General features: G+C 37.1%; 5 protein-coding genes across 5 annotated transcripts; 2 read left to right on the forward strand and 3 right to left on the reverse strand.

Annotated features, from left to right (window-relative positions):
• Nucleotides 1–341: 341 nt before the first annotated feature.
• Nucleotides 342–2270, forward strand: PHYBLDRAFT_179712 (hypothetical protein; the record flags this gene model as incomplete). Its single annotated transcript, XM_018438199.1, has 2 exons — nucleotides 342–543; nucleotides 750–2270. The coding sequence occupies 2 exons, from the start codon at nucleotides 342–344 to the stop codon at nucleotides 1808–1810; spliced, it is 1263 nt and encodes a 420-aa protein (XP_018296848.1). The 3' UTR covers nucleotides 1811–2270.
• An 8-nt stretch (nucleotides 2271–2278) lies between these two features.
• On the reverse strand, nucleotides 2279–4584 carry PHYBLDRAFT_130942 (hypothetical protein). Its single transcript, XM_018429393.1, has 3 exons — nucleotides 3897–4584; nucleotides 3624–3679; nucleotides 2279–3526 (listed from the first exon to the last, which is right to left on the reverse strand). Exons 1-3 carry the CDS (start codon nucleotides 4516–4518, stop codon nucleotides 2696–2698), a joined length of 1509 nt encoding a protein of 502 aa, XP_018296849.1. The 5' UTR covers nucleotides 4519–4584; the 3' UTR covers nucleotides 2279–2695.
• A 2207-nt stretch (nucleotides 4585–6791) lies between these two features.
• PHYBLDRAFT_140866 (hypothetical protein) lies at nucleotides 6792–7794 on the forward strand (the record flags this gene model as incomplete). Its single annotated transcript, XM_018430470.1, has 2 exons — nucleotides 6792–7463; nucleotides 7573–7794. 2 exons carry the CDS (start codon nucleotides 6792–6794, stop codon nucleotides 7792–7794), a joined length of 894 nt encoding a protein of 297 aa, XP_018296850.1.
• Nucleotides 7795–9135: 1341 nt separating this feature from the next.
• PHYBLDRAFT_62430 (secreted subtilisin-like serine protease) lies at nucleotides 9136–13386 on the reverse strand (the record flags this gene model as incomplete). Its single annotated transcript, XM_018440970.1, has 11 exons — nucleotides 9136–10202; nucleotides 10646–11302; nucleotides 11386–11541; nucleotides 11618–11720; nucleotides 11787–11856; nucleotides 12008–12051; nucleotides 12116–12162; nucleotides 12345–12377; nucleotides 12516–12668; nucleotides 12824–12914; nucleotides 13042–13386. 11 exons carry the CDS (start codon nucleotides 13384–13386, stop codon nucleotides 9136–9138), a joined length of 2766 nt encoding a protein of 921 aa, XP_018296851.1.
• A 740-nt stretch (nucleotides 13387–14126) lies between these two features.
• On the reverse strand, nucleotides 14127–15486 carry PHYBLDRAFT_122186 (hypothetical protein; the record flags this gene model as incomplete). The annotated part of the gene is made up of 3 exons (XM_018428855.1): nucleotides 14127–14489; nucleotides 14893–15348; nucleotides 15411–15486. Coding segments are annotated over 3 exons (718 nt in total), but the record flags the coding sequence as incomplete, so codon positions are not given.
• Nucleotides 15487–20536: the final 5050 nt, after the last annotated feature.

Below are 20536 nucleotides of genomic sequence, written 5' to 3' on the forward strand. Positions count from 1 at the left end.
CATTAACCGATAGAAAGGAGAATAGTTATTTTAACCAATAATTTTCAGACTACAGATCACATTCAAAAAAAAAAAATCTTGAACAAGAAACTCAGTTTGGAGTGGATTGGATTCTGCTTGTGAAAATTTTCAATTCGCGTGGCAATTGTCACTCTACAAAACCCAGTTTAAACGGTCCACGATATTATTATATGTATATATATATATATATATATATAAAAAGGCTTCTTCTCTTGATATTTATTTTTTTCTTTGTTTTATTTATTTAATTATTTTTTTTAAAGAAAAATACTTCTTCTTATTCTTTACTTCCAACCCACCAAGTATACATCATACTCAAGATGCCTGTTTCGGTTCCATTCTTTACGAACCGTCAGCTATCAATCGCACTGACAGAACCAGTGGTCATCTTACGGGGAAATCCCAGAGATCCTGTTACAAACATCCTTCGAGGAGAAGTTGAATTGGTTCTGACAAAGCCAATGTCAGCTTCATCAATCACAATCCAATTTGTTGGTCAATCAAGAATGCTGTGGCCTGAAGGTAAATCCAAAAAGAAAAAATAAAACAATAGGAACAAGGTTTTGTTTCTTTTGGTATCTTCACGCCATTAGATATGATTAGATTTCAATTCTATCAAATGGAAATACAAGAAAAATTCACACGCTCTCCTTTGTGTGTTTGTGTTTGTGGGGATTGAAAACCAATAATAATAAAAAAAAAACTGACAGGTCCTCGACATTTCATAGGCATAGGCTCACGGGGAATGAAACTAATGCACGAAAAGAAAATCCATGAGCAAGAACTGGTGTTAATGTCTGCTCAAGATGATCAGATCAAACAAATTCTCGGAATCGGCTTACACCGTTGGCCATTTGAGTTTTTACTCCCGAACAACCTGGCCGACACAATTGAAGACGAGATGGCCAAGACGAACTACAGTCTCCAGGTGATGGTCAACAGGCCAAACGGACAGAGCAAGCTTCGTTGTAGACGCAATGTTCTAGTACTCAGTACAATGTCTTCCTCAGACGCATCACTCGAGTCTCACTCGCTACCCAGCCCTTCCATAACAACATCCCGACATATGGACCTGTGCGACGTCGCATTATGTGTCGAGACATCGATTGCCTCGTCAGGCACTCTTTTTCCGATCACGCTTACCGTCAATCCCAACACAAAGCAAGTTCACCTCGAGTCCTTTTCGGTTATTCTCAACGAGCGCCGAGTCTATCGACTACCAGAGTATGATGTGCGAAGATCCGAAGAGAACGACTTCAAGGTCAAACTGAGCACGGCCACTAGTATGATTGACCCTAGTCTGGCCATTGAGGATGTGTCAATGACTCAGCTCAGACGGGTGGTCTCCACAAAAAATGCCCACATTAAGATCGGTGCCAATTCATTCCAATATCGGTTCATGTTTACGTTACCCAACTGCGTCGAAGTAAATCACAGCACAAATTTTCACGAGATTCTGATTCGCCACCGGCTAAGAATCCAAATCGAGCTCACGAATGGAGATGAAGAGCGCAGAGAAGTCTATTTTGAAGTTCCTATTACGATTCTTGACTGCAGACTCAAAGAAGACTACTCGATTCTGCCGACATATGAAGAAGCGCTGCTGAACCCAGCATTTGATGAAGAAGGCGAGAAGCCGGGTGGATTCTTTGTTTGTCCATGTTATCTGGCCTACCAGAAGAAACGGCGAGTGAACGCCAAACAAGAGTGGATTGCATTCCGCAACAGCTCACACAAACAAAATCACGCACAGCCTCCGCCTGCGTATGATGAGCATACACAAGACTAAGCAGGATAAACGAAGAAGCGTAGACAAACACGCAAACACATACACAAACATGTATATATACATATAATTACTTATGCTCTTCTTGATGCAACCTTGTTTGTAGCCAAGCAACCCAACCCATATACTCTCTGCATTACATTACACTACATTACATTACACTATAATACACTACACTACACTATACTATACTACATTACAATACAATACAATACACTACACTATACTACACTACATTACAACATCATTCAATCTCTCACTCCTCTATGTAATTCTTATTTATTATTACTCTTCTTAATAGCTGTTAATCACTTCACTCTTTTGTAAATAAAAATATTATTTTTTTTCGAAATACATTTCAAATTGGAGCATGTATGTTATGGTTTTATCATACGACGAAAAATAAATCATTAAAATAAATAAATCAACATCCGTAAAACACCGATGAAATAAATCAATATTCTCTTTTTTAAAAAAACTTGTATAATTCTTGTCATTTATTTATTTATCTTTATTTTAAATGAGAAGAAGTATATAGAGGAAAAAATGCTAGTTGAATGGAGGGATGAAGAATTGAAAGCAGGCAGGACGAGGACGGCGAGGAAAGACAAAGGGCGAATAACAAAGAGGAAGAGAAGAGGGGATGCTTGCAAGATATAGAAAAATTGAAACGGCAAGCAAAAAAAAAGCAGAAGGTTGTCGTTCTTGTTGTTGTTGGTTTGCAAGCAAAAACAAAGAAGGGCTTTTTAGGATGGAAAAGGGATATGTTTGTTTGTACTTATGTACTTATGTACGTATGTATGTATGTGTGTGTGTATGGTGTATATGGTGTATGGGGTGCGTTTGCACGTAAGATTCTTTTCTCTTTTTCTCTTTTTTGGGGGGAATTTAGTTGGCCAAGCGGATAAGATCTTCTCTGGTTTCGATGACTGCGGGTGCAGTGATAGTCTTGCCCTGGACAATTTCACGGATACCTTCACCAGAGTAAGTGACCCAGGAGGATATTTCAAAGTGGAGTTTGTCCAGATCATCGCTGTGTTCACCGACAACCTTTCCACCAGCGGCTTCAATGAAACGCACGTGTTGTGCAACAATATCACGTCTTGAAGTCTCTGGACAGTCTGCACCGGAGCCGGGGGCATTCTTGAGAGGCGAGAAGTCGTCCTTACGGTCAACCTCAAGAACGGACAGGGAGTGGGCAAAGGGAAACACATCGAATACAAAGCACTCAAGCTTCATACCGCTGTTTGCCTTTGGGCTGATCTGCTCACCGGTCTCAAGATCGACAAACTTGATCTTCTTCTTGGCGATGTGGTACTCCAATTCGGCAGCAAATGTGGGCACACGTTCGAGGAATGCGGTCGAGAAGAAGTGATTGGCAATGTTGGCAGCACCAAATGAAAGCGAACCATCCTCGTTGCGACGCTGGGTAAGTTCCTCTGTGATCTCAGAATACTCGACAACACCGTACTTGCCGTTGCGCAGACACACAACACCGACGGGTTCTTCGGGCTGTTCTTTGCGCACAACCTTTACACCACAGTCAGTACCCTTGGAGACACTGTAGCCGATAAAGACAGGATCAGCCACGCGAGCAAGACAGTTGTCAACACAGTAGCAGTGAGTGTACAAGATTCCACGCTCCTTCAGAGAATCAATTACGCCCTTGTTCTGCACAGCTGCATAAATTCCACCATTGCCATCGGGTGCCATAGCAACCTGAAAGATTAAAGTTTGGATTTGTTAGTCTCCAGTCTCCAAATCTCTTTTTCTTTCTCTCTTTCTCTTTTATATTTATATTTATATTTATATTTACCTTTGCCTTGTCTTCCAAAATGATCTTTCCTTCCATGGTCAAGCAGGGAAGAACACCTTTATTTAAAGAATAGTATGTTAATTATCCATCAACAAACAACCCCCATTAGGATTATAATTCACAAAAGAAGAAGAAGGATATTATCTAAAGCACACGCATAAGCATGCATATATATATATGCATATATACATATATGTGTGTATGCCTAAATCTGTCTCTTGTGCTTTTTGACTCCTGAAACTTTGTGCAGCTGCTGTAATTTAAATGATTTACCTTGTTCAAAGAAAATGACGTTTTGTTCCTTGAGACCAAAGAAGTTGTTCTTCTTGAAAAAGTCATATGTGGGGCCGTGGGTGGGGCCTGATGTCATGATGTACCAGGGAATGATGGAATCAACGCCATCTCCGGGCTTCTTGTATTGGCGGGCGATCTCCTGGAGACGGAGAATGCGTTCGGCCTGGAGCTGGAAAAGAGGCTTGTGAGAGGGCAGGTTGATGTCATAACAACCCTTGGGGGCAGATGATCCGAGGCGAGTGCCTTGACCACCGGCCATCAGGATGACGGCAACCTTTCCTTGTGCAATCTGGGTCAAGCCGATGGTTTCCCACTCCTGGAGCTTTTCGGCGGATGAGTTCAGGACAGACTCGAATACTTCACCCGAAAGGGGCTCGAGCGACGCGTCTTGTTCACCTGCAGCCTCGGCGCCTTGGATGGCCTTTTGGTAGATGACGTTGAGACGCTCGACATCGATCGTTTCAAGCTGTTTGTAGAGCTTGGCCTGATCCTCGGCAGAGAGCTCGTTGTAGAAGTGGAAGACGTGCTCTTGGCCAGCGGCAGCAAAACGAGCCTTGAGAGCGTCGACATGGGAAGCTTGGATTGTCTCAGTAATGGTCATCTTGTTATGAAGTAAAGATAATAATTGACAGTTATTTATATTGGTGGATGTAGAAGTGAGAGATGAAGGTTCAAGAGAAGATCAATTGGAAACAAAGGAACAAATCCTTTTATAAAATTCCAAGAAGAAAAATATTCCAAAAAAAAAAAGGGGGGGGGGGGAGTGATGAGTTTAAGTGAGAGGAAGAGAATCAATAAGGAAGAAAGAAGAAAGAAGAAAGAGAGAGGGGAAATTGGGGGGAGGAGGATGAATGGAAAGAGGGGGGGAGTGAAAGAGATGGTAAAGTGGATGGGAACCGCCACTTTTTGGAAGCCCCATGCGATCAACATCCGTTTTTGGGCTCACTAAAGCTCTTCCTCGGAACGGAGTTTAAGTTTGTGTCTAGAATCACTTGCATTCGTATCTATTTTTAATGTTCTGACACTGAACTTTACAGGCAAACACTCCATTTCTGGCTACCTTTTCCTCAATATTTTCTTTATTTATACAAGGTGCCTCGAGCCTTATTTTATTTATTTTTCTTTGATGACCCAACGTCAAATTATAAATAAATAAATAAATAAATAAATAAATAATAAATAAATAAAGAATTAAAACAAACAAAAAAAAATCAAAAATCAAACAGGATTTTATATATATAAATTTCAATTTCAATCTATTTATTTATTTATTTATTTATTTTGTAATTGTTTGTATTATAAAACTTTAATATATAAATTTACTTAATTTAGATATAGGTTTATATAAGCACCCAGAAACTGAGAGACTGATTTGATAGAGAGATAAAAAGATCGAAAGAGATTAAAAAAGAAAAAGAAAAGACAAAAACCACTATAGTAAAATAAGAATAATAACAATAGAAATTATATATATATATAAAATAAAAATAAGAAAGTTATTTTTGGTAGTGTGACTTGTGCTTCAAATCTAGATTATAAATAAATAATATATTATTTATTTATGTTTTTAAGTAGACGGAGCTTGTAATTTGATATTTAATTGGGTTTTTAGTGATTTTACTTGTTTTTGCTGAGGATTGTTGTTGCTTCTTGTGAGTGCATATCTGTCCGAGTCGGACATTAAGACAGTTCGGTATGGCCTGCCATATGGCCCAATTAGCACTCCTCCAATATATATGCGCATGGAAAAATACTTTAAATCATAGTACAATCATAGAAAACACCATGAGGATAATATATTATAGTATATTAGTACCTTTTATAAAAATAAAGGAATTCATGTATTTCGTTTTGTCTTGTAGGCAAATAGCAACAAGTAGCTCTGGTTATTTAAGAAAAAAAAAGAGTAATCTCGTATTAGCTCATTTATTCGCACCAAAGTCTGTTACTGAAACAATATCCCCTGTTGTTCAATATTTTCAAGCAACATTCAAAGGATCCAAGATTCATGCCATTTTTAAATTGACCATACACACTCACACTCACAGCTGAAATATATTTCAACTCCCGCTAAAAGTTGTCAAATATTCAAGCAAAAAAATAATATATAAAAAATAAAATAAATGATATTTTTTCAATTGAATCCAACATCACATTCACATTCCAATCAACAAAAATCAGATTGGTCTTACAAAAAATAAAAAGGGCCCGGGCTGTTACTGATGAAGCAGTAATGGCATAGATCTACAAAGAAAAATGCGCTCGTAATGGTCTAATGAGTAGGTTAGAGCTACTTGTTAAAATATATATATAAAAAAAAATAAGGACCAGCTCTCAACCTCATTGAACTTGCTTGGCAGGTAGTATGCGACATTGATACCAAGCTGTAATTGATGCCAGGAAAAGATAAAGTAATACTCCATATTTTATTTACTATTATTTCATTTATACATATATATGTATATAAATGTGTGTGTGTGCATACACTTGTCATTAAAGAGCTCGACTATAACGACAGCCTCAGTATCTCATGTAACCAATATTTGCTTATTTGTCTTATTTGTGCAGTGGTTGTGATTCAATTCCAAAAGTCCATGTCACATAATTTGATATGATGCCGTAAGGTACACAACTTTCCTGCGCTTTGTTCTTTATACTCAAAAATCAATATTTTTTCTCATAAATCAGTCAAAAGGCAAAAGAAAGGGCAATTATTTATACTTATGTCATCCAATAAATGAAGGCAAAAACTTCCCAGCGAAATAAACTGGTTACGGAAAAACAGCAATGAGATTTCTCACCTTACTTTTTTTTTTTTTCAAGACTTACGCACAAAGAAAAGCAACGGCAAGATTCAAATATGTGATCGAATACATGGAAGATATTGAGCAAAGAGATAAAGTCTTGGAAATTTTTAATAAATGGAAAAAGACCAAGGCAGTCAAAGCATATTGGGCCTTTAGAGATAAAGAAAATCAAGACGATCATCACAATATTGAATCACTATCACCATCAGTGATATCATCACACTCCACCATTAGCCTGCCAAACTCCAATTCATCTAGACCCGCAGACTCTACTACAGCTACCACAGCTATCACAGATAGTACTACTTCATTCAAGACAATAGAAACAACAGAGACAATTAGTCTAAGCGAAGCTAAGGACCTTATTGCTCCTAACATTGAGCTTTGCGACAATACTACCATAGACCCTCAAGATATTCCGCAAACTTTAAGCCGATCTAAACGTTACGTATTTGACTTGCTCAACACTTCTCTTTTGACATTCGAGACGCACCTGCAGCATCTTCGTTCTCTCTCAAATGTCTTGCTGATAGGCAAACACGCGTATCATCTGGATCTGGATAAGCACTCTATTTGCGATATAAGCGATATCCGCCAAAGTCTCTATGATACGTCTGGCTTCAATAAACAGCAATCAAAATTCCCCAAGGAGATCATGATCAAAGTTATCACGATTGTAAACAGTATCAACTGTGAATCAATGACAAGAATAATTGGTGCAACCAAAGTTGGGGAACTAGTGAATAGGTCTTTAAAAAAAACAATGACGAATATAATGAAGATCCAGTTGTAACAAAGCTGTTGTTATGTCTCAAGTCAATGATAGCAATGTGATTGCAATGATATAGTTAGATCATATCAGGCTCCCGTTATCATTAGACGAACTGCCTCAGCGTATTCCTTTCCTTGATCGGCTATACAATGTTGTGGAGATAATCTTCAAACGCTATTATACTAAATCAAACAAACGAAAAGGCCACCTTCACAATTTCGGAAACTCTTTAGAATCTCGAGTATTGAAGGCTATTACAGAAAGAACCGTCGACAGAACCCACGACAATTGCTTTTAGCACCCTTATCATTGAAAATATTTTTCTTTTTTTAAGAGACTACATTCAATGGTGTATCTTTCGAATCTAAAAGATGTGCTGCTGAGACTTACTCTAAACAACTGATGTATATATTATATTCTGCCGTCCCTTTAATTATATAGTTATCTTTTTCATTACTATTATAACAATTTGCAATAAAAGGTTTTGATAGACAAGAAGAAGAAAAAAGAATATGGTATGCCAATGGCAATTACAATAGAAATACAATAAAGATTCTTTGCAGTAGCAAATTATGTCCTTTGAGAAGAGACCATAGGAATAAGAATAAGAATACTAATACTAATAATGATAATATATATAAATAAACTTATTGACAGAGGGTGGGAAATGTGAGGACAGACTGGGTGTGACTTCACTTGAGCCGTGTGTTTGGTCAACTACTCTTGCCTTTGGGCGTGTATTGAAGGCTTGACTCTAGTCACATGATTATGAGTGTGGGTGTCCGAACCATTTCGTACCAACCTTCCCCTTCATATACATTTTTTTTTGTAGAAGATAAGAGCATTTTGAGATAAACCTTTTGAAATCCCTGCCAAATTTTTTGTAAAATAAAATACATTGGAGCTGTTGGGAGGGGGGTACCACTTTTATACTAAAATTTTAAATTTGACATGAAAGTTGAGATAAAAGCGACTGTTGAGATTGTAATACATGTTAGCCAAGAACAGTTTTATATAATTTATGCTATATCACTTGAAAAAATATCAGGTAGATATGTCTTTAATTATCCAGAGGATAAGGCCTAGCTTTAAAGGGGAAAATGAAACATCAGGGTTTAGAATATTTTGGCAAATCTTGTAATTCACTTTTTGCACCTACGTTGATGGTTTAATGGATTAGCTAGCAAGATTTATATATTTTTACTTGGACTTTAAGAAACGGGTAGAAAGAATATACATAGGTAAGCTATCTAAAATAATGATATTTTATTCAGTTAATTAAAAATTGCATAGTATTTCAAAGCTTCTTATTCATTTTTTTTTCTATGCAAAATACATAACCACAAATCCTTCCTTTTTTTATACATTCAATAAATTAAACAGCCAAATATATATATTAAAAAGAGAGAGAGAGAGAGAGGGATAATTGAATGAAAGATGATCAAATCGAATTGCTTCTACATAATGTATATATATATATTTTGAAAAGGAAGAAAATAAAATAAAGATATAATAAAAGTATAAATATATATTATATATAAATAATGAAAGAAAAGAAAGTAAATAGATAGATAAATAGATAAATATATAAGTAGGTAGGTAGGTAGGTAGGTAGGTAGTTAATGTAATGTAGGTTAGATTATGAAAGAATTAGACTAGGCAACAGGTGTGAAAATCGGTGGAGCTTTAGATTAGGTGATGTCCAAGTGTCCCAGTCAGATGTGTTCTGTCGGTTACCAAACACATTCAAGGCACGGACTCGGATACGATAAACTCCGGGCTCGACCAGCTTGGGTTTCACGTCCGGATCATTGTGTCCGCTAATCGTGGCGTCGGGTTTGGGCAGGTATACACCGTTCCACTGCCAGCTGTGGTAGGCCGTCGAGCTCTCGGTGAGCTGGAGTGTATTACGCTGCAGCCAGACACGAGTATTGATCCCACTCGAGCCGGTTTCCATCGGGATATCTCCGATCACCTTGTCGTTCTTGGCATCGTCGTAGTCGACCTGGACAACCTGGAGCTGCACGATCGCCGTACCCGTCAAGAGACGGACGAGTATGAAGGGAAGGTTGGTGCTTCCAGGAGTGACATCATAGTGGCCCAGAGAGTGTCTCTGAAGAATCGTACCATTAGGATTGCCGATACTTGGGAAAGGAAATGGCTCAGAGTTCTCGGTGCGTTGCAGAATAGGCAAAGACCCCATATTACCGACCATGCCAATATAAGGAACCGTGGCACTGATCTGGTCATCTTCGCTGTCGACTTTAAAAAATCCGCCATAGATAACATGAGATTGGGGATTGAAGATGCTTGGTGGGGTTAGGGAGATCTTGACGGACTTTGATGAGTTTGGAGGGATGGTGAGTGTGGTTGCCTCAAAGCTCACACTGGCTACCGAGGACTGGCCAGAGACCGACAGACCGATCGGTTCGGTTGGCACGTAGCTCGAAGGGTTTGTGAGATCGTATCCAGTCGCAGTGAGCGAAGGAGAGTGGCTCAGCTTGACTTTTAAAGGAGTGCTTTTGTGGTTGTGAAGAGTGAGAACCTGATGGTTATTAAAGTGCTGGGTATCATTGAAACTGAATTTGGCGGGTGACACGTGGAAGGTACGGTAGCCCTCGATGGCCTGAACCACATTTACTAATCCTGCGCCCTGGCGGATAGGAGAATCTTCATACTGGGCCAGATTAGCAATAGGGGGCTGGGCTATTAGATAAATAAATAATATGTATATATATTTAAGTAAAATCGATCAATATTTATATAGTGAATGAATAGGGAATAATAATAATAATAATGAATTAGATATCGATATTGATAGTAATAGTAACAATCAAAGAATGAATCAAAGAATGAAAACATGGTAGTTGTAATAATAAAGACAACAAAAAACAGCAGTAATAACAACAGTAACAACCAAAACAATGTAATGCAATACAATACAATAAAGACTATGCTTTTCTTTTCTGGTTTTTTTTTTAAATAATGAAATAATGAATAGAAGAAGTATATATAAAGGTATGTGCATGTGTATGAGGGGTATTGATTCTATAATAGTATATTTCCTCTTTTATATAATATTTACAAGTAGTCCATCTGTAATTTTTTGTATGTATATGAAAGAGAAAAAAAAAAGAAATTCAACTTACTTGGATTTGCAAAGTTCATTAGTAGTGTCTTGGCTTCTCCTGGACTTGGCCTTTTCTCCAGGCCATTCAATAATAATGCAACCGAGCCAGCAACAAAGGGGGCTGACATTGAAGTGCCCGACATAAATCCATAGCCATTCTTGTAGATTGGCATTGTCGAAAACACATTTCCACCGACGGCAGTGAGTTCGGGTTTGAGTTGGAGTTCGTTTGTTGGTCCAAGGGATGAAAAGGATGCGATCTGGTCGACCGAAGACTTGTCGGCCGGTAAGGCGACCATGAGCTTCGTGAACTGGGCATAGGACCGATGGAAGAAAAGCCTGGAGTTTTCATGGCTAATGGCATCAAACACCTGCTTGCCGTCGCTGAGATTGATAAATGCGACGGGCAGAGTGGCCTCTTTTAGGACCTCAAAGTTGGTCGTGCCTGTGGTGCCAGTGTAGAACAAGACGACCTGGGCACCTGCATGTCGCGCATTGCTCACTTTGAGGAGCGAGCTGCAGCCACCCTGGCGGATCAGTACAATACCACCGTAGATGTGGCGAGGAAGATCCTTGCGGCGACAGGCATCAAAAGTCGGGTTGAATTTAGTACTGGCTGCAGTGATTCTAAATGTTTGGTTGAATGAGACAGGTTGATTTACAAAGGTACGGTAAGCTAAGAAAGAAAGAAACAAAAAAAAAACAGAAAACAGAAATGTTAATATTCTTTCTTGTTCATTGCATATAGTGTTTACTTACGAATAGAGAATTTTGAGTTTGGGCTTTCGATATTGATCATAAAAGCAGGTGAGTAGTTATTTGAAGTAGAGGCTACCGAAATAACATTTCGGCCAGTGGCTGGTGCTGCTGTCAAGAAAATACCACTAGTACCAATGTTTCCACTAGCAGCAACAACTAATATAAATAAATAAATATATGAATGAATAAAATATAAATCTATGGAAAAGTATGTGATTATTAGTATTCTTACCATGTACACCCAAATCTACTAAACGATCGGCTACTACAGAAAGAGCATCTTCTTCCCAGCCACCGTTGTCGCCCAAGGAGATATTGATAATGTCCATACCATCCTAGAGATCATTGTTAACAACAACAAAAAAAAAGTATATGTAGTGCTACCAAGTTAAGGTGCTTACATTGTATGCCATTTCCATTGCTTTGATCAAAATATCGTTTGATACACCACCATAATTACAGCCAAAAACCCTAATAGAAATAAGCATAAAATATATATATATATAAAAATAATTAAGGAGATGTTGAGTATTTGACCAAAAGAATATTTTGTGCACAGCGGATGGCATCACTTTCGCTTCTTCTTCTTCTTTTTTTATGTCTTTATGTCTTTTGCTCTTACCTCCACATGCCCAAGGTAGCTCCTGGTGCAACACCTGTCCAGTTCTGTAGGTTGTAAATTAAGCAAATGTATGATATATAAAGGTTAGAGACAATAAGATAAAGTAACTTGACAATAATAACTTGCATATTTTTTATCATCTGCAGCAATAATGCCTATATAAAATAAAATAAAATAAAATAAAATAAAGACAGACAGAGGAATGAATGATTGCAATAATAATAATAATGATATATATAAAAATTAAGCACATATAATTTTTTTGTTTGTTTGTTTGTTTGTTTTTGTTCAAAGCAAGATAATCGTATTTGGTAATTAAAAGAGGCCTATTATTTACCTGATACAAAGGTACCATGTCCAGTGGCAGAAGCTACAAAAAGTTTAAAGATTAATAAATATAGTATAAGAATCGATAATGATTTTAATCTTTCAAGTAATATTTTTGATTCTTTTGCTATCCTATAATTAATTAATTAATTAATTAAATGAATATCTGTGGTCGACGTACTGGAATTAGAGGTACAGCTATCGATGGGATCATGGCTTTCTTTGATCGATTCAGGACGACCATTGTAGTCATCGCCGACTAGATCATAGCCATAGGCGACCTTACATCCTTTACCAAAGCAACCACCCAATGCAGGATGTGTATAATCAATACCTGATTATACGAGAGCCAAAATGAATATATATATATATAATACAATACAATACAATAAATGGTAAGCCAAGGGGGATAAGAAAGAAAGAGAGAGAATGGTATAGCAAGACTTGTATATTTCATTATTTATTTAAAGATAGTCTCTTGAAACTCACCTGAATCAATTACGCCAATCTTGATTCCACTTCCATTCTGGCCCAACGTTCTATAGGCATTGTTGGCCTTTGTTAGCATAGCTGGAGCGTCCTATTAGATAAACAGAATAAGATGACAATAGATGGCAAATCATACAACCAAATAGAATACCGATATTTGGTGGCGTTCCTATCTGTATATGTAAATAAAAATAAATAAAAAAAAAAAGATGAATTACTTTGTCAAATGTTTGTAATAATGGATAATTATCATTATTATTATTGTTGTTGTTGATATTGATATTAATTGTGCTGGTGCTGGTCGGGCGTGATTTGTGTGTGATGGGCCAGATGTTTTTGATGTCTGGGTGGGCAAGGGCAATTGAGGCTTCGTCTGTGGACCCGAATTGGACGGATACGCCTCGGAGAAGGTCTGAATCGTAAGTGTATCGAGTGTTGTATTGGGCGTTGAAGTGGGTAAGGGCTTCTTTTGAAGACAGTTCTACAACATAGGCATTCTGACATATGGCCGGGGATATGTAGAAGGACGAGACCAGCAAGACCAGGCAATAGAACTGGAGCATTTGCAGACCAAATAATAATAAAAGAAAAATACAACCACTGATTAAAAAGAGAGAGAAAGAGAAAGAGAGTGAGTAAAAGGAGAAAATATAAAATATATTTATAATAAAAATAAAAATATTAAAATTGAAAGAGTTTAAAAAAGGGGAAGCCAGAATAAGAATTATATAAATAAATAAATAAATATATATATATATATAAAGGAAAATTAGAGCTAGTAATAGATGAAGCTTGACTGCCAAACCAAACTAAACCAAACCTAACCTAACCTAACCTAACCTAACCTAACCTAAATAAATATATAAATATAAATATAGATATATAAAAGGAAAGACGAAGAAGTAGAAAGAGTAAATAGGTAGAAGAAGTAAATAGAGGTAAAAAGAGGTAGAGTAAATAAATAAAAAGAAAAGGAGCGTATAAAAAGGAATGAACTCTAATCAAGTATATTTTATCTTATTTTATCTGTCAAAATAATAATAATAATAATAATAATTTTATTTTTTGCCTTTTGTCCACATGGAATTATATACATACAAAACTAAATAAATAAATAAATAAATAAATAAATTGTCGATAATATAAAATCTATATAAGAAGAAAGTCCAGGTTTGGGGATCATCCTATCTGAACACACTTCTTTTATTTCTACTTCTTGATTAGCCTACAAGTCAATTTTTCTTTTCTTTTCCTTTTTCACTCCCAGTTGAGAAACCAAGCCTTTTCTTTTACACACTTGTATAAAATTATTTATGTCTCCTATTATTGAGGGGAGAATATATAATAGTAATAGTAATAATGGTAAAAATAACCCACGAGGGTAAGAAATATAAATGATGATAATAATGATAATAACATATTATATAAACGTGCTGTGTGTAAAATAAAAATAAAAATAAAAAGGCAACGTATCACAGATTCATTTTGAAGGGTGGGACAGCATTACGCTTGGAGCCTTTTTTCTCTCTTCTGGTGTTGCCTTGCCTGCAAGGATAGCCTTCTCAATAGCATCACAGTAATTCTGGTATTTGATGATCTCATGAAGTAAATAATGTGACTTATTTTCCCAGTTAGTCATGGCTTGCATACCCTGAGACTTTAAGAACTACACACACACACACACACACACAAAAAGAGAGAGAGAGAGAGAGAGAAAAAAAAAGTTAAAAATATATACTTTTTGGAAAACAATAAAGACAGAATACAAAAGGGAGATTTAAATCAAATACTAAAAAAAAAAAAAAAAGGAGCTTTCTTCTTTTGCTTTTTAGTAGGAGGGAGAAAAAAGGGGGGATAATTGAAGGAGAAGAAGTAAAGTAAAGTAAAGTAGAGTAGAAAAGTAGAGTAGAATAGAAGGAGAAGTATATCTTGTATATAAAGAATAACATCTACACTTTCATTGATTCATTTCATTGATTCTTTCATATTTTATTTTATTTTATTTATTTATTTTATTCACTTATTTTAATGATTATTCTAATATATATATATATTTTTTTCTTGCTTACCCGGAGCTCCATTTTGAGCTTCATGTCCCGATGCTTGTCCAACTCCTCGTTGAGTTCCCTGACGTGCCGGTGCAAGGCTCCCAATTGAGCATGTTGGTCCATAGTACTTGGGCCAGACGGAGGCACGGGTGGTTGCCACTCATGGACAGTCGTGTCTCTTGACTGTAGAAGATGGTAATAGGGATCCCCGGCAGAATCAAGTCCAATTCCGTCCAGGCACTCACCCCAGCCGTACTCCATGTTACTAATCCCCCCTGTGAGTGGTTCCCTACTCTCTCGAGCAGCCCAATAGTTGCACGTCTCAACCCACTCAAGAACCTCCGAAGCCGATCCCACCTGAAACAAATACACTCCTCCATTCGGCTGCTGGAGTGCAAATGCATGCGGTCTTTGTCGACTATATCCAGACGGCAGAGGATTCGACAGCGTATGTTTTAGGTCTATTTCACCAATCCTCTAATTATTATTATTAATAAAAAAAAAATCATCGTTCTTTTTGTATTTTTTAACTCACTTACCTGCCAGCCTTCACGAACATCTGTCATCTCTTGGCTGTGTGACAATGCTTCCGAAATGTTGGCCCGGCTAGCCATCATCGTACTTCGCATCATACTCTTCCGATGTGGGTCCTGTCCTGCATTATCACTCTTGTACATCCTTATCTCACCTTTCTCGACCACCATGAAGCAATCTCTCCATTCTCTATGTCGCGCTTTCTGGTTGGCCTTTTCAAGTAGATGTTTACGGACCAATAGCCCGTCTTTATAGTAAGGTACTCCGGCCCCATAAAAGGTCGGCACTTCAGGAGTCGACAGCTATTTTATTCTTATAAGTAACAAAGAATCTAATTTCTGCTTTTCTTATATTATTTATTACCCCTGCCAAGCGAGGACTGGGTGGTAGGGCAGGTGAATACATGGCATCAAACTATATTGACTTTATTAGTCAATCAATAATCAATTATTATTATTTTTACTTGCCTCTGCTAGATCGTTTACAAAGATACTCTCTCGAGCTGCTTTCCACATTATTGTCCCGACACTGCGTTTGAATGCACCAACTCGACTACCGGTAACCTGCAGACTACGACGACGGGCATGTTGATGGGACGCCTCGTGTTTAGGTACCGGATGAAGTACTTGGCGTCCTCTGATTGAGTTGTACATGAGCTAAACATAAACAAAAACAAAGATAAATATAAATATGATAGCAATAGTTTGGAGGTATAATACTTTACTTTCAAGACAGTTTCAATCTCAACCTGCCACGCCTTACTGTAACGTGTGGTTGCAAATGGTCTCATTAGGTCTGAACTAGCCGTACTTGGTGTGCGCCTCATGTCTTCAGTGTCTGACTGATAATAGCCAGAACTATTGATATTACTACTGCTACTATTACTACTACTAGTAGTCTCATTGCCCTGGGATAGAATTGCGCTCATCGTGTTGCGCACAAATGCCGACCGGGACATCTTTTTGTAGTCGCCTTGAGCAACATGAAGATCCGTGTTGAGCATCAGTGCGGAGTAGATGATGGCATGTATGACATCTTTAAATATTTTATTTCATTTTAGTTTACAATTTAATTTAATTTAATTTAATTCAATTTAATTCAATTTAATTCAATTCGATTCAATTCAATTCAATTCAATTTAATTTAATTAAAAATAAATACAACTTGCCTGAACTACCAAATACACACATCGGATTACACGCAAAATACCTTTGTGCAAAGACTTCCAAAATTCTGTCAATTTGCTGTGCTTCGGCCTTTAGGTGAAGTTTTCCGCACAACGTTCTACAAAACACGCATAAATATTCCAAATTGTTCACTTGTACCATTTACCTAAATCCATCTTCCAACTTCATCTGAGTAAAGTCAAAATGGGACATGTAGTATTTCAATATTTCTGTACTCAATGGTTTTCTACACCCAAAAAAAAAAAAAAGATGTTTCAATTTCATAATTCAACTCTTTTAAAAAACAGAATAAAATACTTGCCCATTTCCCATCCATTCGGCTACATGTTCAAGATCACCACATACAGTCTCATCTTCTTCCCATATACGTCTTGCATAATCTGCAGGGCAATCTTCTTCTTCTTCTTCTTCTTCTTCTTCTTCTTCAGCATCATTTCCATCACCTGAATCCAATTGTCCGCATCCCCTCGGTTCTCCTCCTTTTCGTTGATGATCAGTCGGTGTGTGTAACATTGAACTTGCTTCACTAATATCCGTGCACGCAATACTCTCGGGACCACGGATGGACCAGCTACTGGTCGCCACACTCTGTTCCTCGGTGTATTCTGTGCTGATACTTGTCTGGCCGTCGTCGTCGTCTAGAAGGCCATTCGTGTTATTGATCTCAAGCACTTGTGGGCCCTGGACAACCAATGGCGGCGATGTTTGTGGAAGCAGCGTACTCATCATCAGTCCTCCTGCAGACCCATAGTGCCCCCCACTCAATCGTTTCGAGAGTCTGTCTCCGGCAATCATACTGCTTGTGTGAGAGTCAATCAAAATAGATGATGCATGCAGGAGATCCCTTTCTTCTTTGTCTTTATATGTTTCTATACTGTTGTTGTTGTTTCTATTGTTGTTGAGTTTAAATCCATTTTCATATTTTTCTTCAACTTCATTTTCCTCTTCTTTGATTGTGGTTCGATTGGTGGATCCGGATGACAGGCAGGGATCTGCACAACTTGACACATCTGATTTTGTCTGATCGATGGTTCTCAAGCTTCGAGGGAAATCCGAGCTCTTTGATCTCTGTTGTTTGTTCAATGAACTACCACCAGTTGTAGGCGGTGTATAAGATGCAGCTGATGCTGATGCTGATGCTGATGCGATAGAATTTACGGATGTTGTTGGGGTTGTGGATGATGAGGATAATGATAATTTTGTTGTTGTTGTTGTTGATAGCAATGATGATGATGATGCTGGTGTTAATGATACGGATGATGATAATATCAATGTCTTCTGTTGCTGTGCTACAATAGGTTCAGGGGATCTACAGATGGTTGGATCACTTGAGCGCATGGGAATAACTAGGCAGCTCTTGGGCCTGGACTGAGTATCAAACGACATGGAGCGCCGCATCGATGTACTGTAATACCCCTTTCCCTTTTCCTGGCTTGATTTGGTTGCCTTGAGAGATCGTGATGTCTGGGGTAAGGGTGGGATTTGGGATGGACTGAGATGAACAGATGGCGATAGAGAGGATCGAGTACGATGGTATTTAGCTGTTTATTTTATTTTATTTTAAAAGGAATAAGATTATTGTTGTTGTTAATGAATTTATTTATTTACCACCAGAGATATCAGATCGAGTGGTTCCAAAACTGGCCGATCGTCTTTCATGCGGATAATTAACTTCTTCGTCTTCGTTGTCTTCTTCGTCGTCTTCTTCATCTTCGTCTTCATCTTCGTCTTCTCCTTCCTTGGCAATCGAAGGTCCAGGATCATGATTAGACTGATTAGTATAAACAAATGAAAAATCCCCCAAAAAAATCGATTAATAACAAATAATGATAATTAGATTGGATTGGATTGGATGTATAGTCATTTCATTACCTTGCCCAACATTTTGAAGATCCTGTCGAGAGTTCGATTCGTTTTCTACAACCAAGCAGATAAAATAAAAAGAGGGGGTTCAAATATAAGTATATAAATAAAAGGGGGGGAAATGATGAGGGGTAGGGAAAAAAAAAAAGGTTGATTGATTATTATATAATAATAATAATAGTAATAATATTTACCTTTTTACGAGTTCCTTTTGTTGAACTTGAATCTCTTGTATGTGGGCTGATGGGGATATTTGGGTCGGAGTGTGCTCTGTCTGGTACGACTAAACTTGCAGGTAGACCTGTGCGCCTCTTTTGACGTTGGGATAGCGAAGGTGAGGGTGAAGAAGACGAAGAGGACGAGTTTTGATTGATGGTTATGTTCTGGGTTTGATTGGGGGCTATTGTCATGACTGACACAGACGGACCGAGTCCTTCGTGGCGCTTGTTGTTCTGGATCAATTTGGATAGAAAATGGGTTTTTCGGTCTTCGTCATGGTGTGAGCCTGAACGCGGTCTGGTTCCAGGCATAGTTGGGTTAGTGTTGTCTAGAAGACTACAAGGGTTTCTGTATTCTGGTGAGTGACTAGGCTGACGATGGACTGGGTGAATGGAACTGGTGCTGTTATTTATGGTTGTAGTGATTTCAGATGTCAATGACCTGTCTTTCATTAAAGACCCTCTTTCTTTCTTCTTTATATATTAAAAAAAAGGAGAAGGAATGAATGAATAAAAGAGTTGTGAAGTGTATCTAATAAAGAATATATATATATTAAGATAAGATATAAGGAAGAAAGAGAGAGAGAGAGAGAGAGAGAGAGAAACCAAGGTTTAAAATAATAATAATAATAATAATAATAATAATAATAATAATTTTTTATTTATTTGTAGTGCAAAAATAATATTAATATAAATAAATAAATAAATAAATAAATAAATAAAAAGGCAAGGTAATGTAAAGCAAGGCAAGGCAAGACAAGACAAGACAAGGCAAATTTAGGCAAGGCAAATTTAGGCAAGGCAAATTTAGGCAAGGGATGTGATATACATCATATACATAGATTGTATATATATATAAAAGAGCCTTTTAGATTCTTAACATATTATCTATTCTTATTTCTTTGCTATAAAATAAAACCCAAGCCAAAATTGTATCAATTATAACAATTTCTTTTTGGGTCTTAGAAAGATTAAGAGAGAAAGTTCCTTTTTATACAAATTGTATAAAAAGTTAACTCCTGTATGAATACTTGTTTATTGTATATATAAAGAAAAAAGGGGGATTACCTAGATGAGAATTGAATGTCAATGATACCCAATTATTAACTATTCAATTATTTAATCTATTAGCTTAATAGATATATATATACATTTCTTGCTGTTCTTTGAAGCAAGTAGTTCATCTTCCAAAGAGGAGATTTTATGTGAAAGAAAGAAGCTAAAGATTAGAATTGGGGGTAGAAAAAAAAACAAAAACAAAAGTTTATATAGATCTACCCGTCCTCTCCTTCTTCTTTTTTTTTTTCCTAGAATAACAATATCAATACAGATTACCCAATTGAACAAACCCACATATCCCCCTCTTCCTTTCTTCCTCCCTTCCTTGCAACCCTTTGTTTTTCTTGGTGTTGTCTACTCCTTGTCCAATGCAAACAACCTTGGCCAAATAATATACTTAGAAATCTTGAAAACACAAAAGAACACTAAATATATATATATATATATTTAGTGAAGAAAACTATTGATACAACAGCTATTATTCGGGCCCGACGTTTCTATAGAGTACTAAAAATATTCTAAACACCGATTTTAATTGTGTACCGGACTCCTGAAAAGTGACTATGGTCCGGCCTTCAATGGTAACAGAGTACCTGAAAGTAAAAAAAAAGTTGTGTCCTGAAGAAATTAGTGAAAGACCCATTATAAAACCTTCTTTTCTTTTATATACTCATCTTGTAAGAATTAGACATCTTTTACATAATATAGTGTTTTTATCAGAAGAAACAAGAGTGCTACTTCTATCATTACAAATTAGTATTTGTAAAAACGATGTTAACAATCGCTCAATAGAAATCACTTCAA

The sequence above is a fragment of the Phycomyces blakesleeanus genome, assembly GCF_001638985.1.
Source record: "Phycomyces blakesleeanus NRRL 1555(-) unplaced genomic scaffold PHYBLscaffold_3, whole genome shotgun sequence".
NCBI lineage: Eukaryota > Fungi > Mucoromycota > Mucoromycetes > Mucorales > Phycomycetaceae > Phycomyces > Phycomyces blakesleeanus.

Excerpts from the sequence above, each read along its gene's own strand:
- PHYBLDRAFT_130942 (XM_018429393.1), bottom strand. The coding sequence starts at position 4,518 with ATGACCATTACTGAGACAATCCAAGCTTCCCATGTCGACGCTCTCAAG. Across the intron at positions 3,680-3,896 it reads CGTCATTTTCTTTGAACAAG|GTGTTCTTCCCTGCTTGACC; the intron begins GTAAATCATTTA and ends CTTTAAATAAAG. Across the intron at positions 3,527-3,623 it reads TTTTGGAAGACAAGGCAAAG|GTTGCTATGGCACCCGATGG; the intron begins GTAAATATAAAT and ends TTAATCTTTCAG.